We start from the raw sequence: 22,563 nt of genomic DNA on the forward strand, positions 1-22,563 counted from the left end.
AAAAAGGGGTCTAAATTTCATATTCGTTAATGCATTTTTATTTTATTGTAGGGGCACAATTTTCATGTACTAATTATATTAAAATCTTGAGCTGTAGCCTTCAGCTTTGCCTTCAGGTCTGATCATTAATGCATTTTATTAAACACAAAGGAAAATACGGGATATATATAGATACACCATATGACAGCAATAGCAAGGCTTATAATCTGCTATAGCAGAGCATTTTACGTGAGCTAATTACTCACAAAAGTGAATATGTTTGTTGTTTTGTTAAAGAATGCTTCCAGATGGTTGATTTGAAATATATATAGTTTAAAATTATGGGCTTTAATTACATTGCTTTGCTACATCCCAGGTCCATAGACTTAAGCCAGGTGCACACTACACAACTTTGTGATCAGCCGTTTTGTGGAGGTAGGGGTGTGCACAGTACATGATTTCTTGCAGCACATACCCTGCACAATTAAAAAAAAGGTCTAATCCCCAAATTCTGCATTCTCAAAAAAAATAAACACAAGAACTGTCTATCATGTGACTTTGGCTGCATTTGACCTAAACCCAAAAACTTGGAATATCTGAGGTAAGACTAGGAGGAAAAACAACAAAAAACGAAAACTACAACTTAAATCTAAATTTTTATAGAAGCTCTTCCCAACTGCTTCTGCACCACATACAAAAATAATTACTTGTTAAAATCTATAACATAGATTAGAAAGATTGCGTTTATTCACTGAACTGCCATGTACATGCTATCAAAAGTTGTCCATGGTGGTGTCCAGGTTTTTCTCCTATTGTGAGTTGAATTCACAGATGTCAAAAATTGCATAATTTGGAGTTCCTACTTATCACTTCAGAGCATACATGACTTAACTTGTGGTGGTTGTATCTGCAATAGAAAAGCCAAAAAAAAGGAATATGCAAAAATGTCAAAGAAGAATTGGTTTGGGAAATTCTGACAGGAAAGACAATTTCCTCAAAGGCGTGCCTTTTATATTGTGATGCCACAATGTTTTAATTTTTGCTGATCCAAACAACATTGGGTATGTTGTTATTTATTTCTTGTAAATTTATTTCTTGTCAATTATTTCTAATAGAATAAATAGTGTGCTTGCATTTTGCCCTCACTTATAATTATATGAATTGTGTACAAGATTCAAAGATCTGTTGCACATCTCAGCAAATGAATGTGATTTTATCTTGGATTCTTATTGGCCTTTTCTCATATATGTGTTCATGCTATAATATTTTACACCAGGAATGTCCAGCATGCTTGAAAATACCATTTAAAATTGAGTCACTGAACTACTGAATTCTGACTATGAGCGGTTGCAGAAAGAACATGCAGTAAAGAGATCACAAGACTGGGAAACAGGGGTTAAATTGTGTAGTGTGCACTCTGATTAACTGAAAGTCTAAACGTTGCTGCACTTAACAGATAGAAAGAAAGACAAAAATAAAAAAAAAACACAACACAATTAAAAGCATTAAATGTCAAACTAAAACATGCATGCTTTGTAAGACAGACACTTTACTGTACCCCAAGAGATCATGTGCTAACAAACCAATCATCCTCATTCAACAAAGCTGGTTTGGTGAAACACAGCTTAAAAACCTTCTTCCCAAGAACTACTTTGGCATGGCAATGATATTGTCCTTTATAAAATATTTACCTTTAAAGTCTGTACTTTTGACACATAAAACAGAACAGCCAAAAAAATAGAGAAATATATTTTGTGTTAAGGAATGTTTCTCATAGTTATTATATTGTTAGGTTTACTGTTTATTTTATTCTATAAATAGGTATCTCTTTTTGAGTGGAATTATATAAATATTAACTATAGGATTCACAGTATAACTCCCGTAGATGTATACGTAGTTGTGTACATAAGCAATGTATGCACAAGATAAGGAATAGGTGTGCATTTTACTCCCAATGTTGTAAATGTCTTGGGAAGCTTGCATTGATTTTCATAGGCATCTATAATTAATCATTTTGTTTTATATACTTTTTTTTACCAAGTACAAAATATAATCTGACATTATACACTATAATTTCTACTCTTAGTTCCAATTACATATAAGTTTAAACTGTGTTGTATGGTCTGGCAAAAGAAAACAATTGGTCCCACTTAATTTGGATTAACCCATACATACAGTGTCAAATGCTCATATTGCACATCGACCCAACATTACGATATGGACATTTAATGTGTAACCATCAATTAAAAAGCCTATCAACTATGTTAAACTTTAATCACAACAATAATGTTTCATTCTTCACTCTTCAGGTTTACAGCAAAAGGCTTAGTGTGAGGGAAGCATTTAAAATAGCATAACTCCCAACCATACACTTTATGATTTATGACCTAAGATCATCCACAGTAACTTCATCTCCACAGTGGCAAAGTGCTGTAGTGTACGAAAAAAAAAACCCTGATGGCACTCTGACTTACATCGTTTAGGATGTTTGCCTTGAGCAAAAAAATTATTGATTAAAACAAAACATTTCCAATTCAATGCGTCTGAGAGCTGTTCAAGTGGGTTGTCTTGATTAAACATTCACACACTCAATGAGACATTTTTTTGGGGGGGAACTCATATTTGATTAAATCATCAGGATGTCATTGTAGAAGGGCAGCATGTGTATACTTTAGTCAATTGAGAAGCTTAGTGGTTAATGACGAAGACAGTTGGATGAAGATGACATTCCTTGCATTGCTTGCCACATTCTTGGGTCAAATCTGTGGAGACATATACATGTATGAAGAAAAAAGCGCAGCAAAATAGATTACTCTGTGATGAGGTTTAGCTAACCTAACATACACCAGTGTGGTATCTTCTGATTTCGGTGTAAAAAATGCCTAGCTAGCAATCATCTCTGCATAGAGCAAAGGGACAAGGACTGCACCCTGGCTCTTAATGTGTGCAGACTTAAACAGTACCTTGCCCCTGTTTGCAGGGTTGGTTAAGAGGGGAATTAATTCCCAAGTTTCATTGGATTGCATGATTAGCATGATCAGAATGATAGTGACAGGTATGACATTGGCCCACTAGTGTACTTCCTGCACCAAAGTTCCAGACTGGAGCTTCTCTGTCCTTCTGGTCGACTACGACTTTTCTTCTTCCTGCTGGTGTCCATCTTGGTCTCCCCTAGTGGTCTTTGACCTGATAGATCGATGGGACTTACCGGGCTCGCAGGGCTTGTTGGGCTGTTAGAGGTTGTTGGGCCCTCAGGTGTTCCCTCAGTGATCTCAATCCTTGGAGGGTTCATCACCTCAAAAATGTTAAATGGTACCGGTTCTGGTTGGCACATGACTGAGACATCCACAGTGTTTTGTCGGACTGGAACGTTATTGCCAGTCTGGATCCCAACTGACACTCGTTCACTTGATTGGGTAGAACTTGAGGTCGCTGCCTCCCTGCACAAGGTCCACATGTTATAACACTGTGTGAAGTTAAAAAAGTTGCTATTAAAGGTCTTGAGCTCGTTGCACACATCCCGGCGCAGTTCGGCCAGCTCAAACCGCATGGCCGCAATCTCCTCCTTCCACTGCATGTTGAAGGCTGCCACCATGTTGGCTGATTCTTTAAATGCCTGAATGGCCTGAGGAACATGTGGTTCAGGGATAGAGGGTGTTGGCGCAGGAACACGATAAATGGGTGGAGAAGAAGTAGGTGCCACAGAGATGGCTGTTACAGTAGAACTTGTGCTGTGATGACTCCTAGCAGCATTTTCCCTCTCAAAACGCTCAAGCTCCTGGTAAGCCGAGGAACTAGCACCATCATCGTCTTCTATCATATCCTCATTTAACAAAGAGGTGCCTTCCATCGCATCATAGCCCTCTGGAAGACAAATTTGAATATGGAGATTGAAGAACATTCAGTGCCAAAATCAGATTACTGATGAGTAATCCCTGTTTTTAGATATATAGTATCTTCTGAAAGTATCAAAGCAGCAAGGCCAATACTTCATGTTTTTACTATATAGTGAAGACATTTGGTTTGAGACCATAAACAGATTAATATGACAATAGATCAGAATTTCAGCTTTTGTTTCCTGATATTTTCATAAAGATGTGGTAAACAAGTTCCATCATGGCACTATTGGTGGCAGGCCCCCTTTAATATACACTTAATATTACGTTACATATTCTTTACCAATAACTGCATCGAATATGGTGTGCATTTATCCCTGATAATGACAATAAGCAGTGATTGCGACTGTGGCAAGGAAAAACTCCCTTAGATGTTATGAGGTAGAAACCTTGAGAGGAACCAGACTCAAAAGGGGAACCCATCCTCATTTGGGTGACACAAATCTATTAACAATACAGAACACTGGAGAGTGAGAACTACCATGAGCACTGGAATGTAAGATTATGAGTAATGTTCTTTCTACAGTCTTTTACAGTCTCATGGTCTCATGATTGACTTTTGCATTCTAAATCCTTCCAGTCTGTCCACTAATTAAGTTGTTGTATTAGTAGGGTGTTTCTGTGGAATTCTAAATTCACAATGAAGTACGTCAATATTAAAGATAAGTGAAGTGGTTGCAGAAACAACCATGCAAATCCATACCTCCACTATGCTTTATGTGCTTGTATGTTTTGGATCATGAGAAAATCCTTTCTTTTTCCATACTATGATCTTAACATCACTTTAGTAAGGCTAATCTTGGTGCCATAACTTTTTCAGTTCATATCTCTTAGCAAATTCCAAACTGGCCATCTGATTCTACCAGTGGTTTCTGTTTCAGGCATTCCAAATGTTTGTATAGGCTATGCCCAATTCATGTGCAATGGCTTCGGTCAATCAGCAATGGCAATCAGCTTCAAAATGGCTTGCCTTTCACCCATAGACACTTCTCTGGTCTTCAATGTGTTTTTTTAACAAGGATGCCGTCTTTACAAGCAAAACCTGTGTTATTAATTGTTTAAATTGTCAAACAGTCTAACAGCACATCTGGACAACAGGAAATAGTGGGTTTAAACAAAAGGTGCCATGTTCTAAGAAGTTCAACACATTTAACTATCAGGGAAAAAAAGCTGAAATTGTAACCAATATTCATCTTTTAACCTTAAACCCAAACGTCATCAGGGTATGATGAATAAATTGGCCTTTCTGTTTCAATACTTTTGGAGAGATTGAACCCACACCTGTAGTATGTGAGTGAAAACTCTGTTTTTTTTTTTTTTTTTTAAATAAAGTAAGTAAATCAATAACTATAATTAGTAAAGTGTGCTGATATTAGAACAATGTCTCTGTCAGTTCTAATTGACAAAACATATTAACCCAAGTTATGTAAAAAAAAATTATCCATGCAAGCTATATTAATCCATTTCTTCCTCTGAAATTAAGAATATTTTTTCAGAGGATCCAATTGGTTTTTATTTTATTCAGAATTTGCTATGTTTAGCTGGTTTCCAGTGGAGGCAATGCAAATGCATCACTGTTGGTCAGAAGTGATCAGTTCAGTGTAGATCTGCTACAAATACAATTCTAAGTCTTGTATTTACACTGATTTATATTGTCACTGCTGGCAAACGGTGGTGTGTGACTGCTTTTACTCACATACTGTAGGCTTTGTATTGTGTGTTTACACTGCCTTCTCGGTCCTGTCAAGCATAAGCCTCCAAATGTCTTTCCATCTTTTCATCAGTCCAAAGGACAGCGGGGATCCCATGGCTTTTCCACCATCATCATCATCATTACCATTTTCATAATCATCATTCTACCAAAATCAAAAGATTTTTACTAGATGCTAAATCTATTACATCCTTGTATCAACACTTTCATCAGATTGTAAGTCTCTTTGTTTTTGTGCAACAGAAAAGATGAAAAGGCAATCGAACAATCACAAGTTAGTGGCCCTAGTAATAGATATGAACCCTATTGAACATATTAGGTCCTCCAATGTAAAGCCGATTGTACTGTGTGGAGATGTGGGGGTGTAAACAGAGTATAAAACAAGACCTACAAGGGCTGCACCAGGGAGAGGCTGCAATCCCACTGTCCTACATGGCTGAAAACGTCCACACCAACAATACACTGATATTTTAGTTTTAAAGAGAGAACTTGAAATCTTTTTTTTTGTTTGTTTTGTGAACAACTCACAATACCTATTTCACTTCCCAAGTACAAAAAAACTCTTGGGTTTTGCCAGTTGTTTAAAGATTTGTCAGAGAGTTTGAATCAAACTGCTTTGGGGCAAACACTACTTTTCTTAATCTACTGTTAAAGCATGGCAGCCGTCATGACATTAGTCCCTAATCAGTTGAGAAGGCAGTGTAAAAACACACATATACATAGATATATGTATGCGTGTTGTCAGTAAAATACCTGTGACCCTCCTGCTGCTCTTTTCCTCTGGATCTCCTTGTGTAGTGTTGGCTGGCCAAAGGAGAGGCTCTGTTTCTCTCCTTGCCTCTTAACTGAGGGCTTATACAAACTTTTAAACTCCAACTAATTATCCTCACAACTAGAATGTGGTTATCAAAATCAAGAATTTAATGACATTATCTTGATCTTCTTTTCTTGCACAGTTAATAATAGGCGGTTGTTGAAGCCTACCATTGATCTGATTGCTATCTTAGATGAACCATATCTGTCACTGTCAATTGTTAGATGGCACCCAAATGCATTTTGCTTATTTGTTGCTGCATTAGAGGGACAGAGTTGGTTCTACTGGGACATTAGATACCCAAATAAAGCAGATAAGCTTGAACTTAATAAATGTATTGCATCTATTTTGAATAAAGCTATTGATTAAAAGTGTGAAAAGAGAATAAGCTTTTTAAGATTCGAACTAATCGGACCTGCATACATATAATAAAGCACTACAAGCACTATGGGCAAAAGAAATGACTGCATTATTTTGTATTGTTCTACACTTTAAAATCTGTCAATGGCCACATTTTATTTCATTGCTTCTGTAGATACAAACCACTTATCAAAGCATTTGAATCTCTCAAAAGCTCCCTTTGCAATTTGCTGCCAAAGAGTGTAATTAGATGCGTTATATACCAGAATAAAACAAATAAAAGTTACTCATTCCACACATGTTAAAGGTCGAGATGGAGCGTTGTACGGTGAAAGCGCTTCAGCAGGGTATGACCGTGGGATTGGGAAACTCTCCTTAATCCTCAGTTGCTGCAGTCACTTGGGTGGTTGTGTTGGTTTTGACATATTAAACCACTGGTGTTTTTATTAAAAGGTCCAATCAAAGAAACTCCAATTAAAAAAAAAAAAAAAAAAAAAAAAAAAAAAAAAAAAGGGAAAATAAAGAAAAAGAAACCCACATCAAAATGTATAAACAGATAATTCACTACAAAGTTCATTTGGATTAAACAAACAAACTGAACAAAAACATGGAGCATCAAAAGGCCTATTTATACACAGAAGAAAATCCAGATGGATTACAGTATTTGACATATTGAAATAATCAAAGAGTTTCAATAGGGTTCATAGCTATACTTAGAATGTACACAGATGCACAATTAATGAGTGTGTGTTCAGGGAGTGGTCCCTTTTGCACAAAAAAACCAATGATGGTACTCATGGAAGGATGCAATTTATGCTAGCATTGCACAAACTTTTTAACTAGTTTCTGTAGTGTTTAAATATTACAATATAATAATTAAAATGACAAATTCAATTTAGTTTGTCCCTGTGATTAATGCTTTTTAAATGAATTATGTTGTTAGAATGTCACTGTGTTATATTTTCATTAATAGCCATTTATCCTAATAAAAACCTAATTCTGGAATACTGCATGTCCTGAACCACTTATATGCACAATGTGCATTTCTCAGTTGATTTCAAACTAAATAAACAAAAAGTGTTCAAGCTGTTTATACATTTTTTGTATTTACTTTGTGCAACCAGAGAGAGGGTTGCACTGATTATAATATTGCTACATTTCTTTTTTTAAAACAACGCAAAAGACTGCAATAACCTGTACATTGCTAAGATCTTTGTCTTTAGCTGATCATGTTGACACCCCCCACACACACCCTTCAATTTTTTTTATTTCTTTACTTTCCTGTCTTTTCCCATCCTTTTTCTTGTTAAAAAAAAGAGAGCATGCTTTGTGTTAAGGAGCAACCATGTGTTGTATTGTGAGGACCTTCATCTATGTGAACTCCCCTTCCTAAGTTAACTTCTCATTATCACTGGAAAAAACACAACTGCCGACATTTGCCATTGAACACTTAAAGGACAAAGAGGTCAAAGCAAATGAACAAACACACAAAAGGACACAACTTGACCAGGAACATTCACATCCCAGCAACTCTCAAGCACAAGGGTTCCCCACTGTACATATGTAGGTATGTTATAGGATGTACGAACGGTATGATGGATATGTGCTTTGAAACCCCTTTCTCTCTTTTTGGATTCGAGGGGCGGTTTACCTGTTGTGGATCTGAGAGTTGAAGTGACAGTGGAGGATGTCATTGAAGGCAAGTTGTCGTCATCTTGGGAATACCCAGCCTGAATTGCACGCAGGTAACTGTGGCTTCGAGTGCGGAAAGCGCCAGGAAGGTCCATGGCCTCCATGGCCTGGGACTCTACTTCACTAAAAACGGACTCGCAAACTGACTCATACTGGCCATTGACCTCAGTCTCACTCACCTGAGAGACAAAAACAGGAATAGCAGTCCTTAATTTTTCCTCTTCCTTTCTCTTTCTCACTTTGATTCTTCCCCTTTGCACAATAAATACAAAGGAGTGTTAGCAGGAGGGAAAATGACCGACAAATATAGCCTTTATATATATATATATATATATATATATATATATATATATATATATATATATATATATATATATATATATATATATATATAGCCAGCAGTTAACATTTTTTTAAATAAAGAAATGAAAAAAAATTACAATTACTATATTTGCACAATAAATAAAAGTTGGTGGTGTGTGAAAAGCATATTTAAAGTACCTGCTTGAAAGAAAGAAGTGATTAGACACCACACACACATGCATCAAGCAGCAGAAGCTTTTCCTTAAAAAGCTAACTCTCCGACATACATTATCATCAGAAGCCACTCATAACACATTCTTGATTCCATTCCAACATTTTAAAGGATGTTTCCTACTTCATTACTGCACATCCATTATTTCCATAAATCCATTAACACCATCAAAAGCATTAACAATTCAAACAGCCTATAAATCCAAAGACTAAAACCACACTGCATTTATCTTGACAAAACAGACTTTATGGCTTTGTGATCTTGCGCAGAACAACATACAAGCTGCTTGTTACTCTTTCTTAAAGAAATCCAAGTAACCGCATGCAAAAGTCAATCCAATCCAGAAAAAAAATTAACCTGTGTTCAGTCATTTGTAATGGCAATAGAATTTATACTTAATTTTGAATTTGAAAAAAAAGCATGCATAATCCTGACAAACTGTTATATTACAAGTTCTGAATTTTGTACATACAATAAAAATATATAGCACAGCCTACGTTAGAAATACAACTACAATAATCCCCCGTTATACCACGGTTCAAATCTCGCGTCCCGGTTTAACGCGGAATTGCATTTGCCACATAACCAATTAGTTTCACTGATTTTCCCTGTCTCTTGCAGATAGCACAATAGACCAAAACAGTTTTATGTTGAAATAATGAAATGTATTAATAGAAATATGATTATTAATTATTCAATGTTAATACAGTTCAATACTGTATACATAAAAAGGCATTTTTGGGGTGGCGTCTGCTTATCGCAGTTTTTCGTTTATCGTGGGCGGTTTTGAAACATAACCACCGCAATGAACGAGGAATTACTGTATTACACATCAAAAATGTGCAAAAAATATACTCATATGCACATACAATGGATAGTGGAGTTAAAGCTAGCTTTGCTTATCAATTTATGCCCTCATGTATTTGTGATATAATCTTGCATATAATCTAGCATAATCTTGATTGTTTGACAGTGTAGAGTTATGAAAAAGGTTAATAAAAGTTTAAAGAGCCTAGCCAATGGCTATATTCTGTCTGCTGAAAGAAATCTAATTGTGGTTTAAAGAGGATTCTCTGTTTATTTATTCATCTGAATAACTATAAGAGGTCTTTTAAATGTTTACTGGCCAATTTATTAGTTATCTATCTTGGTCAGGGTTGTAGTCCATTACGGGCCTTGGCTAGGAACGCTACTCATGAGGCAGGAAATACACCCTGGGTAGGATGATAATACAGGGTACCAATCACATTTACACAAAATGTATACCTAGGAGCAATTTAACATCCAAATAATAGCACAAAAAATACCATGCGAAACTCCACATCCAGGATCAAGATCTAATCATGGCAGCAGTAAAACATACATTTCCAAAAACAACAAAAATATTCGGTGTCCTGCTTAGTGTGTTACTATGTTTAATGTGTTGCTTAAGTAAGTTAATATGTGAGAGGGTTTTAATGCATTTTTAATCATAATCTTTTTGATCAAGATTCTTTGATAATAAAAGTTCTGGAGTGTTCACGTCTGCGTTTAAAATGTGTGTATGTATGAAGAACCTGCTTACACTCACCTGGCTGAGGCAGCTTGCCTGACTGAGGGTGCTGACTGCGCGCATGTAGCTCTGGTTGCGAGAACGGTATTGGGGAGGGTTGTAGGAGGCAGCTGGGTCCAGAGAAACACCAGGGTGAGGACGCAAATCTCTCGTGGTTTGCAAGCGGTAGCCTTGGCTAAATGAAGGGAACAAGCAGGCAACTGCAGGCCATGATACTATTTTCCACCAACCTGATTTCTTGTTAATTTTTGTAGAAAAAAAGTACTGAAAAATGCATCCATTCACTAAGCTGAGTTTAGACAGCCAGATCCATGTGCAAGTTTAGCTATTTTTAGACACAAATACTAATACAGAGACACAGCATTCAGACATACAGTAGCCATATGACTGAAGCAGTGCACATCTACATTGATGGAATACCATAAGCAGTGAATGTATTCAACCAATGTCAATCTGATCTCAGACAACATTTATAATACATTAAGCAAACATCAGTGACTTTAATGAATTTAATGAATTACATCTATTTGATCTTAACAACTACACAATTCAAAAGACTGTTGGATAGGACAATTTGTTTTAATTTTACAAAAGCCATTAAAATTACACTAGAACTAATCTCAGACTTCTGTTTAACAGCATTTACAATGAATTATCCATGATATTTTAATTTGTTGATAATTAGACTAGACTGCATCATTTTAGAAAGCTTGGTCTGTATTATTTTTGGTACTGAGCAGTGATTCAGTTTTAAAACAGAACAGGCTGTCAGACCCAGACTGTGAAGCACATTCTCGACATCTGTAGTAATAGGCTGCATTCTCATTTTTATAATACATAAGTGCATCCTAAAATGTATTTACAAGGCAATAAAACTAACTGTTGAATTTTGTTGGTGTTTATGAGTCACACACTGTATAATAACAAATACCACGCAAGGTCAGAATTCGAGGAAAAAATGTAATATTTGTCAATTGCAAGAGTATGTAATAAGCATAGATTCATTCACAAAACCTTCCTCTTATCTGTAGCAGAGCTGTCAGATGTTTGTTACCTTTCTCTACTAACCTTTATTGGAGGGCAGAGAAGCTGGATTATTCTTGGCTTGCTTCATGTTACTTACAATCTACTAAATATTCATATGAGTCACTGCTAACAAATTACCAGCTAGGCTTCAATATCCTGCAGACTGCAAGCTTAAATAAAAATATCTGCACCCAACACATGCAGCAAGGTCAGAGATAATGATCCATCCCAGGCAGCAGCACTATTATATAAGCCTTCAACGGACTAAGTTTTAGACATTTGAGGGATTTCTTCATTAAGTTTCACACTTTTGAGGGATTTCTATATCTGAGAGATTGCAGCTAATCTGTAAATTCTCTGAAAAAAAAATTGTTAATAGGCATAAATATTCATAGCGCAAATATAATAAACATGAAAACTTTTTAAGTTGTATTACAGTATCCAATCAAACATTATGCATTTTTCGCAGAAGATAACTTTTCAATAAAATTGAAGCCTTTGGAAATGAGATGCCTTCTTAATGTAACAGGATGTTTTTCAGTTATGCAAACACACATGCATAATTGTGGGCTACAACTTTTTCTTTTTTAATATATATATATATATATATACACTAAAGCAAACAGCGTCTACCTGCTTGTTATAAGAAGTAAAACCATCCATCACAGCATAGCATTAATTCCAATGCAGGTGTCAACCAAACAAATACGAACTCAACCATCCACAATGCAACAAGAAACAATAGAGAGATCACACTTTTTATATAGGCTGAATATCCTTTTGTGTATCTAATAACAAGACATAGTGCATGCATCTACTGCAGATAATAATATAGCACATTGCCTTTAAAAGTGCAGCATAAATTTGACAGAAAGCATTTCCCAATCACATTTAGGATGTTGAATCTGCTAGATTGTAAAACAAACCACTAGCCATATCTCACAGCACAAATAGAAGTGATAGTAACTGCTCCCAAGGCATGCCTCCTTAGGCTGCTCTGTTACACTTTATGTCCACACTTATCTTTCACCTCTAGGAAAAATAAAAAGCCATGTCAAACCAATACCATCCATCTGCAGCAAGACACAGCAAGACAATTGATTTTGGCATGAAAGAGCAAATCAAATTATAATCAGACTCTGCAACATTTGTCTGATCTTATCAGAAAAGGACAGAGAAACTACAGTGTCACTCCTACCTTTGTCTGTCTATATGAGGTCTGTGGATGGCGGATTTAAGAATGAGGGCATCTGGACGGACAGATTTTTGAGGCGATGCTTTGAGACTGGTGTCTGAATCACCACTCTCATCATCCCCCATGGCTTTCACGTAACTGCTGCTGCGCATCCTCCGACATGGGATCTCCTCGTCCTTCTCGATTCCAGGATAACCACTCCACTCATCCTGAGGCACCTAGGCCCAAACAAGGCAAGGACTTCAGTCAAGCATGGATCAGTAAAGTAAGGTGATGGCCTCGAGTTAAAAATAGAGATGCAGGAAGGTATGACATCGGTTAAACATGGACCCATGGCATTAAGGCGAATATAGGTTTGCATTATTTGATGAATAGAAGGAATGTTATCTGAGTTATCATACCAGCCCTGTGTGGTTAACCTATTTGGCCATTCTCTTCTTACTTCATCAACAATGTGTTTCCACCCCCTTTCTGCTGCTCAGTGGATGTTTTTGGTTATTGTATTTTTTAAACTCTAGACAAGACTGTAGAAAATGCCTGAAGAATTGTAGAAGTTTCTGAAATACTTGTAGCAGCCCACCAGGCACAAACAACCATGATATGGTTAAAGCTCCTACATTACTGTCTCATTGGATAATTGCATGAATGAGCAAAGGGTTCATGTGTTCTTGATGATGTGACCAAGGTGTTTATATCGACACATGTGAGGCCACCAGACCTCTGTCAATTAATAACAAAAGTAAGAAAATTTTAGATAAAACTAAAAAAAAAAAAAAGCATTTATGGATTTGTGCTGTGCATGAGCAATATGGTTTTGAAAATAACTGTAGGCAAAAACTGTGAAAACTACAAAAGTGTTGAAATTAGGCCAGTGGTTACTGGAGATGGAACTGGAGGAACAAGCGACAAACAATGAGTTGCTGAGTGGTTGTTGTCTCACTGTCACTGTGGATAATGAAGCAGAATGTCTTTCTTGTATTTGTCTTTTTGCATTGCTTTGTCTGTCATTCTTTTATAGTCTGCGTAGATGTCACTGGTTAAACATGGAGTTATGTTTAAATCTCTTGCAGCAGACACACACAGACTTGTTTCATTTTTCAAGAGAACTACATACACACTCAAGATGTCATTTATTCTTCTGCCACAGAATATCAGACAACTGCATGCATTCAGATTGATGTTGTGTGTGATTGTGCGACAGTTGTTTTGGTGGGTTAAGTAAAAGATTGGTAATTTTAGTGAAATATAAATTTTTTTTTCAGTTTTATGGCTACTCTGTGTTTCATGACTGATATCTGATATGTTTTAGAAGGACTTGACAGCTTGAGTACCTTATTTCACAAATATAGATTTAATAAAAACAAATCTTACATTAAAATACATTGAAATGTTAATATATGCACTCCACCCAAATGTTTTCCTTTAAGGTAGACAACCCATCAATAAAAAGGTTAAGTCCTCAATGACAAACCCCTAATTTGTGTAGTACCAACAATCTAGCATACCCCTAAATAGCCTTTAAGAATTACCGTAATTTCCAGACTATTAAGCGCACCCATATATAAGCCGCATCCACTGAATTTGACAAATATTTTTATTTTAAACATAAATAAGCCGCAGGTGTCTACACTGAAACTAATGAACTTTACACAGGTTTTAATGAAAGACAGTGCTTGTTACACGGTGTAATGGGTGAAATATGTTGTGGCTCCTTTAAGAGCAGAGCGGCATTTTGGGAATAGCCTGCCGCCGCTTATTTCCGGTATTACTGCATGTGTGCAAGACCAAGGAATATGTCCTTATTATTTTCTGATGCTCATTTCGAAGTTTCTTTGACTAACCCGTAACGCTGTTGCCAAGAAAAATAAAAAAGCACGAGTTTTGGAAACCTGTCTGTGCTTATATGATTTCTGTTGCAACTGGAGTTAGCGAGCTCTCCTATGACCCAGACTCAACACGTTACAACGGCTTTTATCTAAACAGTAGCCTACCAAGAAAGTCATTGTTTACTGTCTTCCTCCTTCCTTTCACAACTATTTCTCTCGGGAGTTTATCTTTTGGCATCGTCGTGCATGTAAGAAAAACTTTTTTTCTCCCGATGCCGTGCAGCTCAGAACACAGGTGAGGTGCGTTTTTTCGTTTCCGTTCGGAAATTTCATTGGTCTAATGTTATGGGGTTCAGTTTTTTGGCTTGAAGTTTGTGAAACTGGGCTTCTTTGTTTAAGCCGCGGGGTTAAAACGTGGGAAAAATATAGCGGCTTATAGTCAGATAAATACGGTATTAAAAAACATATAATTTACAAATAGGGACATGTAATTAGGGACTAATTACATGTAGGTTGTGATTGATTTGAACAGAAAACATAATATGACGCTGTAGCCTGGGAGCCAAAGTTGGGAATGATGACTCCATGTATGTTGACAAAAAATCATGTAGAAGATTTATCTCAAGAACTTGTCTAGGATTAAATGTTTTGCATAGTTTTTGGCAGTCGGCAGAATTTATATTTCTGTCAGACTTTAGGTGATAGAATCGAACTTCAAAACTATTTTGTTAGTAGGCCATTCCCTGAATCACTGAGCAACCACAGTAAAGAGTGCAGAGTACTTTTTTGCAAAAGTAAAACAAAATTGATGTGGAGGATCTCCATGAAATATACTCAATTCAAAAACTCAACATTATTGTTTGGATTTGCTTTTAGTACTTTTGGTTTCATTAAGAAAGAAAATTATAATAAAAAAGACATCCATAAAAGAAAAATCCATACATTTAGATAAAATGTACATAAATGTTGTGTTCCCACCCAGTCCCTCCTTTGAGTTTTAATTGCACAGAGGCTATAACTGCACTAAAAACACAACAGAGAATAAATATTTGCCAAACCATGTTAATTTTGTGCTTGACCCACAAAAAATGAAGATTTCTTTTAGTACATTGCCAGTTGCAAATGCCAATTTCATTTCTAATTATGGTTGGTGTAAATCCTCGAGAAGGGCTCCTTGCTGGCATTGGTAAAGAATTGGGGTGTTAATCTTGCACAATAGGAACAAGAACAATCAACTACTGCCTTGAATAATTCCAAACCAATGATCTTTTAGCTCATTTTTCTCTCTTGTCTTTTTACATCCTACTCACTGTGTGGGCAGCATGCTCATGGGTCTTCTTTGTTAAAAACAAAAAGTATGACCCTCACATGTTCATTGGAATTTGCATTATATTGTATTATTATTTGTTGTATTAATTTTGTTTTTTTTATTTTACCTGTGTCCAAACAGGACATGGTTAAAATAAATTCGCTTTTCAGCTTTAGTTTCCTGACTGACAGTGTGACATTAGCTTTCAAAAACTGCACAAATTTACTGGAATCCATTCCAATCCATACCTCTCGAAAGGTGTCTTGTGCCACTAGCTTTCACCTAGCCCCAACACAAAGATTCACCTCTTCACGTAATAGTTGCCAAAGCATTCAAGTTAATAAATACCGCTCTCCTCTCTGGCTAGAGAGTTCCATTTTTATTTTTTATAGCGCTTTCCAAAATGCCTCTGGCTTATAAAATGTTTTTTTTTTGCACATATCAGAGTGATGAGATCATAGGGAAGGTTTCCTTATGATGACAAATCAGATTTGTGAAGGAAATAGTTCCATCTGAAAGTTCTTAATGATCAAGATTTCTTTGTCTTGTCTTTCAGGGTTCCCCCCTATCTTTTATTTTTAACATTTTATACAATGGAACATGTGAGCTGGAATTCCTTTGCTATTTCATCATTGCCTTTCTCGGCTATGCAGGAATCAGTGATCATTTACTCTAGCTACACTTTCAGCTGCTTAATGAAGTCTTCATTCAGGTTTTTATGCAATTTGGTAATAGCTTATATTCTTTTTTTTTTGTGGTGTATTTTTAAGTACCATTTCTGGCCCAAAATACAGTTAGCACTTCAGTCGGGAAAGCTGGCTATGTGTATTTATTTATTATTTATTAATTTCCTCTCAAATTGGTTGCAGTCAATTGACGTCTACTTCTGTCACCTCTTCTCATAAAGTTTTGTTAAAGCCTGTGTTTTTGGGTGCATGTCTAATATTTTCATTGTTCATTTTTCACAGTGAAAAGAACTCTTCCCCATAAGGGCATCTTCTATGACAAGTGGTTTCATTTTCCAGTATGCTATGTGATGTTCAGATTGTGACTAAATGTTCTGCCAAAGATTCGATTTGTTTTCAGATGAGTGGCAATGAAGCCAAGTACAAGCTGCTCTACATGCCAATGCTGTTACCAATACGCCTCTCCAATATCCACATATGACTCAGGAAAGAAATACAACATACAACTAGCACAAAAGGAGGAGTATAGGGAAATCTTTTTAAAATGTACTCATAGTTCACAATACTGTTCACTGTATCCTAAGTCAGCTGTATGAAATTGTATTTGCCCATTGACAGAAATGTCTGATTAAGCTTTTAGATTACTGAGGTCATGAGTTTTGAACAAATCACCACTAAACTAGTATAGCTGAGTTTTTAAGCCATTCAGGTCGAAGTTATTTCTTAAGTAAATGTAAACCACCAGTGTTATGCCTGGCAGGGTAACTTTTTTTCACAAAAAAATGGAAACTGTTATAGCAATAAAGGGGCACATTGAATTTGAATGTTTAGCAAGCACTTCTGGGTATGATGATCAGGTGTTCACATAGTGTTGTTCATAAAATATCTGTGTATATATATCTGATATATATAATCTATATATCAGAATATTTCCTGTTCTACCAGTGGGGACAACACACTGGATCAGGTTTACATAAGCATACATGAGGCAAACACAGCCATTTCCCTCCACATTTGGGTCTGATCACCTCTCTTTGTTATTGCTACCCAAATACACACCACTGATCAAAAGGGTGAAACCAGCTGTGAGGATAGTAAAGGTATGGCCGGAGGCGATCATTGCGGACTTTCCCCAAGTTAAGTAGTTTGATCGCCTCTGTGAGCCGCGGTAGGCGTGCTTTCTTAGAAGCGGTAGCCGGAGCATGGACCAACGGGGAATACTGGCAGTATGGAGTCAGGTAGATCACTGTATGCAACTTAGTAGATCCGACCGCAAGAGGTGGAAACGGGACCCTTAAAAGGGGAAAGGTAATGTGGAACAGGTGCAGGTGATTAGAGCAGGGCGAGGCTGAGTGAGAGCTTTGGAGGAAGGCGTGGCAGGTGGTTTCCTGGCAGACTATCTATATAAACCTTATATACTCCACAGCCTGCCTAATATTTCACATACATGTATACTTATACATATACTTAGTGTACTTAATTATCAGCTTTTGCACATTTTTCACTGCCTATATGTGCCTGATATCTATCTATCTATCTATCTATCTATCTATCTATCTATCTATCTATCTATCTATCTATCTATCTATCTATCTATAATGCATTTTACAAATCTGAATATATAGAATAATAAAGAATAATATAGAAATTTTCATGTACAGAATAACAAAGAATAATATAGAATTCTACAGAAATCTATTCTTTTGCTAAGTATTTCTGGAAGTTGTTCTTTATTCATTGCCACAGAAAGTGCACACATTTATAGGTAATGAAAGGTGCTTTTTCATTACAGCACACTTTACACATTACAGTGTGTACACTATAGCACTGTGACATTTTTTCTTTGCATATCCCAGTGATGTTAGGAAGCTGGGGCCAGCCACGATACAGTGTCCCTGGAGGACAAAGCACTGAGGGCCTTGTTTAAGAGCCCAGAGTAGAAGTGGAAACCCAAACCTCCGAGTGGGATCCCAAAGACTTAACCACTGAGCTACCACTTCCCGTTTGCTGTTAAATAACGTTTGCTGTTTAAAGATTGGCAAATGGAGGAACTTTAAGAGAGTCACTCTTGCATTTAACTGTTTAGTCTGAAAGCATACACAAAGCAATAATTTAGTGATCTTCATGGATTAAAATGTTCGCTTATGTGTAGACTCTTCTTCCGAGGATATCATACAAGTTCCTCATTGCCAAGCATCACAATTCAAACACTTCAATGATACAGTTGCAATAATTCACTAGAACCACTCAAACTTTTTTTTTATCTCCTTCATACACAGTTGTAGAGTTTGTTTTAAAAGAATGCAGGGAAACTTATGTGTAGGATGTGGGTGTAGCAGCTGCACATGAATCATACACATTAGCATATCAAGCATATGCAAAAGCTGACAGGCTGCTCCAGATGTAAAAGTGATCTGTTAAAAAAAAATTACACTGCAACACTCGTAATTATACTTACAATCATATGATTAAATACATGCTTGTGGGAAGCGATCATTTTTGGGAACTTCTAATTAATTTTTATGCAGAAAGGAGGCAATGCTGAGTCAGTTAGTTTCACCTGTACAGTATATGTGTATGAAAAGGTGGTAGAACCAGTGGTGGACAGTAACGCGATAAATGTAATTCTTATCTGTACTTTATTCAAGTATTTACATTTGAGGAGACTTTTACTTTAATTTCACTATATTTCAAATATCTGAATACAAGTCAAAAACTACACTGCGCAAAATCAGTCCTTCCTTTTTATTTATAAATGGATAAAAACTTAACTTATTTTATTTTTTTTATATATTTTGTTTGCATCAATTATTATATTATGTCACGGTCAATGAACCTGGTCGGGACTCGGAGTCTGCACCCACCACCCAGAGAAGTTTCCTCACTCATACACATTTAGAAAGGAGAGGAGGGGTGGGTGATGTCACGTTAAAATTATGGATGACAAAAAAGGTCTAAACTCTCAGAAGACCAGTTCAGAAAAAAAAGGAAATAAGTTTATGGGGAACTTGCAAAAGATAAAGGTGTATGCAGCTCATCTCATTATAAGAAGGTAGTAAAGTCAAATGCATTGAATGAAATTGGCTAAAAACTGTATATCACTTATGATGTGTTGCCTGCTACTGTATGCTTTTACTTATAGAGCAACACTATTTATTTTAGCTGCATAACATTATAATTTATAGTATGTAGTTTATAATAATGTGTGTAGCAACAAAACAATTCCAGCCTCACTAGTCTAGTGTGATTGTAGTTAAACAGCACTTATTGATTTGGTTACCTTTAATTGAGCTGCTTCTGTGATTGTACTGAAAAGGTCCTGGACTGAGGTCAGTAAGGGGGAATCTCCAGTGCAGCCTAAATGGCTAATATATAAAAAGACATATATTATAAGGATATAGATGTTGTATGTATCTTATGGCTACAATTAGTCAAAGAGTTGTTCTTGGTTCTGAGAGTTTAATAAATTGTGCACAATGATGTAAAATTAATTGTGCAATAAATGCATTTAGGGTGATATTTATACATGAAAGGAAGCTCTCAGAAATGTCTCCAAAATATGTGGACTGCTCTGAGAATATTTTCTTACTCATCCAGTGACGATAGCTGAAGCAGAGAGGAGCTTTTTAAAGCTCAAACTAATCAATGTGGAGATGTTGGGTCATGGCGTGGTTCACCCAGGGAGTTATTCAGGCTAAAACCACCATTGCCGGTTGGTGGTATCTACATAGCACCAGCATATAATTCAGGGTCATTTCAACATCAAGCAGAACATTTTGAGAGGAATAAATGAGAGAAGAAACTCCTGACTTTAATTTGCCTACAACACACGTGGTCTTATTTGCGTGATTTTTTTTTTTGAGGTCGTTGAAAAAGAAGGTTTTGGGCTCATAATAATTTATTAGATATCAATCATTGTTTGACTCATTAATATCATTCTATCAATAGATTGATGTGCTAAGAGTAACATCAGAATCTTTTCACACAAAACTGAGATAATTAAGCAAAAGTCCTAAAAAAAGATGATAATTGGAACATTATAGCTTAAGTACATTCATTCATTCATTCATTCATTTTCTCCCGCTTATCCGTAATTCGGGTCGCGGGGGCAGCAGTCTAAGCAGGCCCCCGCCTTCTGCCCAATCCTCACAGCACCGTCCCTTACGGTCCCTCCTGTAGGTGGTGAGCCCACGGGAAGGCGGCCCCATGTCACTCCGACGTCACGGACCTTGATATTTCCCTCGTAAGGGACCCCCGGAGCATAGAGGGTTAAGGGCCTTGCTCAAGGGCCAAAGAGTGGCAGCTTGGCGATACCGGGGCTTGAACCCCAGACCTTCCGATCGGCAACCCCCCTAGCTTAAGTACATTTGAAGGCAAATACTTTTGTTTTTTTACTTAAGTAAAATTTTAAAGGGAGCACTTTTACTTTTACAGGAGTAATATTTTACCTACTCTATCTCTACTTTTACTCAACAACATTCTTTGTGTCCTTCGTCCACCACTGGGTAGAACTGAGCAATATATTTAATAATAATAGTTACATTTGATCTGCAGAAATGTAAGTGCTGAAGCAAAGGCCCTTCTCTTGTGAATATACCTTAACTGACATTCTGTCGTTTTTGCTGTTACACTTTGACACAGCTGAGAATATTTTCTCATACATCTTGAAACACGTTTTTGCAGAGAGAGTCATCGATTTTGATAGGATGTGTGCCAGTAATACGGAGGAGGTGTGCAATCTGCAAAATAATCAAAAATGATAGTCTGTTGGAAAACCTTTTGCTATCTAGAGTGATGCAATGGTCTAAGCAATCGCCTACTTTTTGAGTGGGTGGGACTCTGTCCCCTGTCAGTTCCAGACTTAAATTAAATGAGCACTACTACACTTCTAAGGTATTTTCTGGTCTATGAGCATAGGGACATAGAGTTATTACAAGGTAGAATTTCTAGCATCATATTGCACTTATGCAAACCAAAACCTGTTCAACTGAACCAATTTGGATTTAATAAAATGTGACATTGTAGCATGAAACTGGGAGGTTTATACCTCCAACATCATCTTCCTCTTTCGGCTGCTCCTGTTAGGGGTCGCAACAGCGGATCATCAGTCTCCATATCACTCTCTCCTCTACATCTGTCGGTTTCAAAACAACCACCTGCACGTTTTCCCTCACCACATCCACAAACCTACTTCTTGGCCTTCCTGGCAGCTCTATCCTCAGTATAATTCTATTGATAGGGAGGTTTTTCCTCCGTAGGATCAAAAGAGCTTATATTTTGCATGTTCAGTAATTTGTCTATAAATCAGCTAGTGCTGACTTAATGAACAAAATATTATAGCAGTCAGGAGCTTTAGAATGCCATCATAGGATCCATTCACATCATCCTTATTTGCTGTAATCCTTATGAATTTATTAAGAGAGTCATTTAAAATAGAACAAAAAATGATCAGTATTACCTAGCCAGTTCATGATCAGCAATGAAAAGACTCTTAGTCGTTACCCTATTATCACATTTATTCATGTCTTGTCCTCTGTTTTATCTTCATGAAAGAAGCTGAAATGTCCACTATGTGAGGTTTGAGCCTGAAACATTACAAGCTTTTGAAAAAGCCAATGTGAATGATAAAGTGTAAAAACCCTCCACATAGCACAGTGTGTAGAAAGAACCATGTGAGACTAGTAGTATCTCTAAAAAGTCCTATGCTCAAATCTCAGCATCTCACCAAGATAATGAGGCAGCCTGTTTATATCTTGTTTCAAAGTTTTATCAGCACTGACATCGCTGACAGTAATCTGCTTTCTATGCATTTTGCTGCTCCCACAGGAATACCGTAATGATGTGCTGCAGTTGTATAGAAACAAAATGAATCAATTTTAAAGACAGCCATAAAGAAAAGCTGTTTCATCAGCTGGTAAAATGATTAACAAGACAGGCATCTCTCATTAGGCTCATCCTTATCTGTATTTTGGCTGTATTCCA

General features: G+C 36.6%; 1 protein-coding gene across 5 annotated transcripts in view; it reads right to left on the bottom strand.

The window, feature by feature from the left end:
• Positions 1–22,563, bottom strand: part of dlgap2b (discs, large homolog-associated protein 2b) — a 122,163-nt gene that overhangs the window by 24,525 nt on the left and 75,075 nt on the right. For 2 of the 5 annotated variants that reach the window (XM_083562238.1, XM_083562240.1), the window contains exons 3-5: positions 12,764–12,978; positions 10,558–10,714; positions 8,412–8,631 (exon numbers count right to left, since the gene is read on the bottom strand). In XM_083562238.1, the coding sequence (XP_083418364.1) occupies positions 8,412–8,631; positions 10,558–10,714; positions 12,764–12,978 (592 nt within the window). Of the gene's footprint in view, positions 1–34; positions 3,844–8,411; positions 8,705–10,557; positions 10,715–12,763; positions 12,979–22,563 lie in introns of those variants that run through there. The other 3 variants (XM_083562242.1, XM_083562241.1, XM_083562239.1) reach the window with 3 other exon arrangements.

The sequence above is a fragment of the Silurus aristotelis genome, assembly GCF_946808225.1.
Source record: "Silurus aristotelis genome assembly, chromosome: 15".
NCBI classification, from domain to species: Eukaryota; Metazoa; Chordata; class Actinopteri; order Siluriformes; family Siluridae; genus Silurus; species Silurus aristotelis.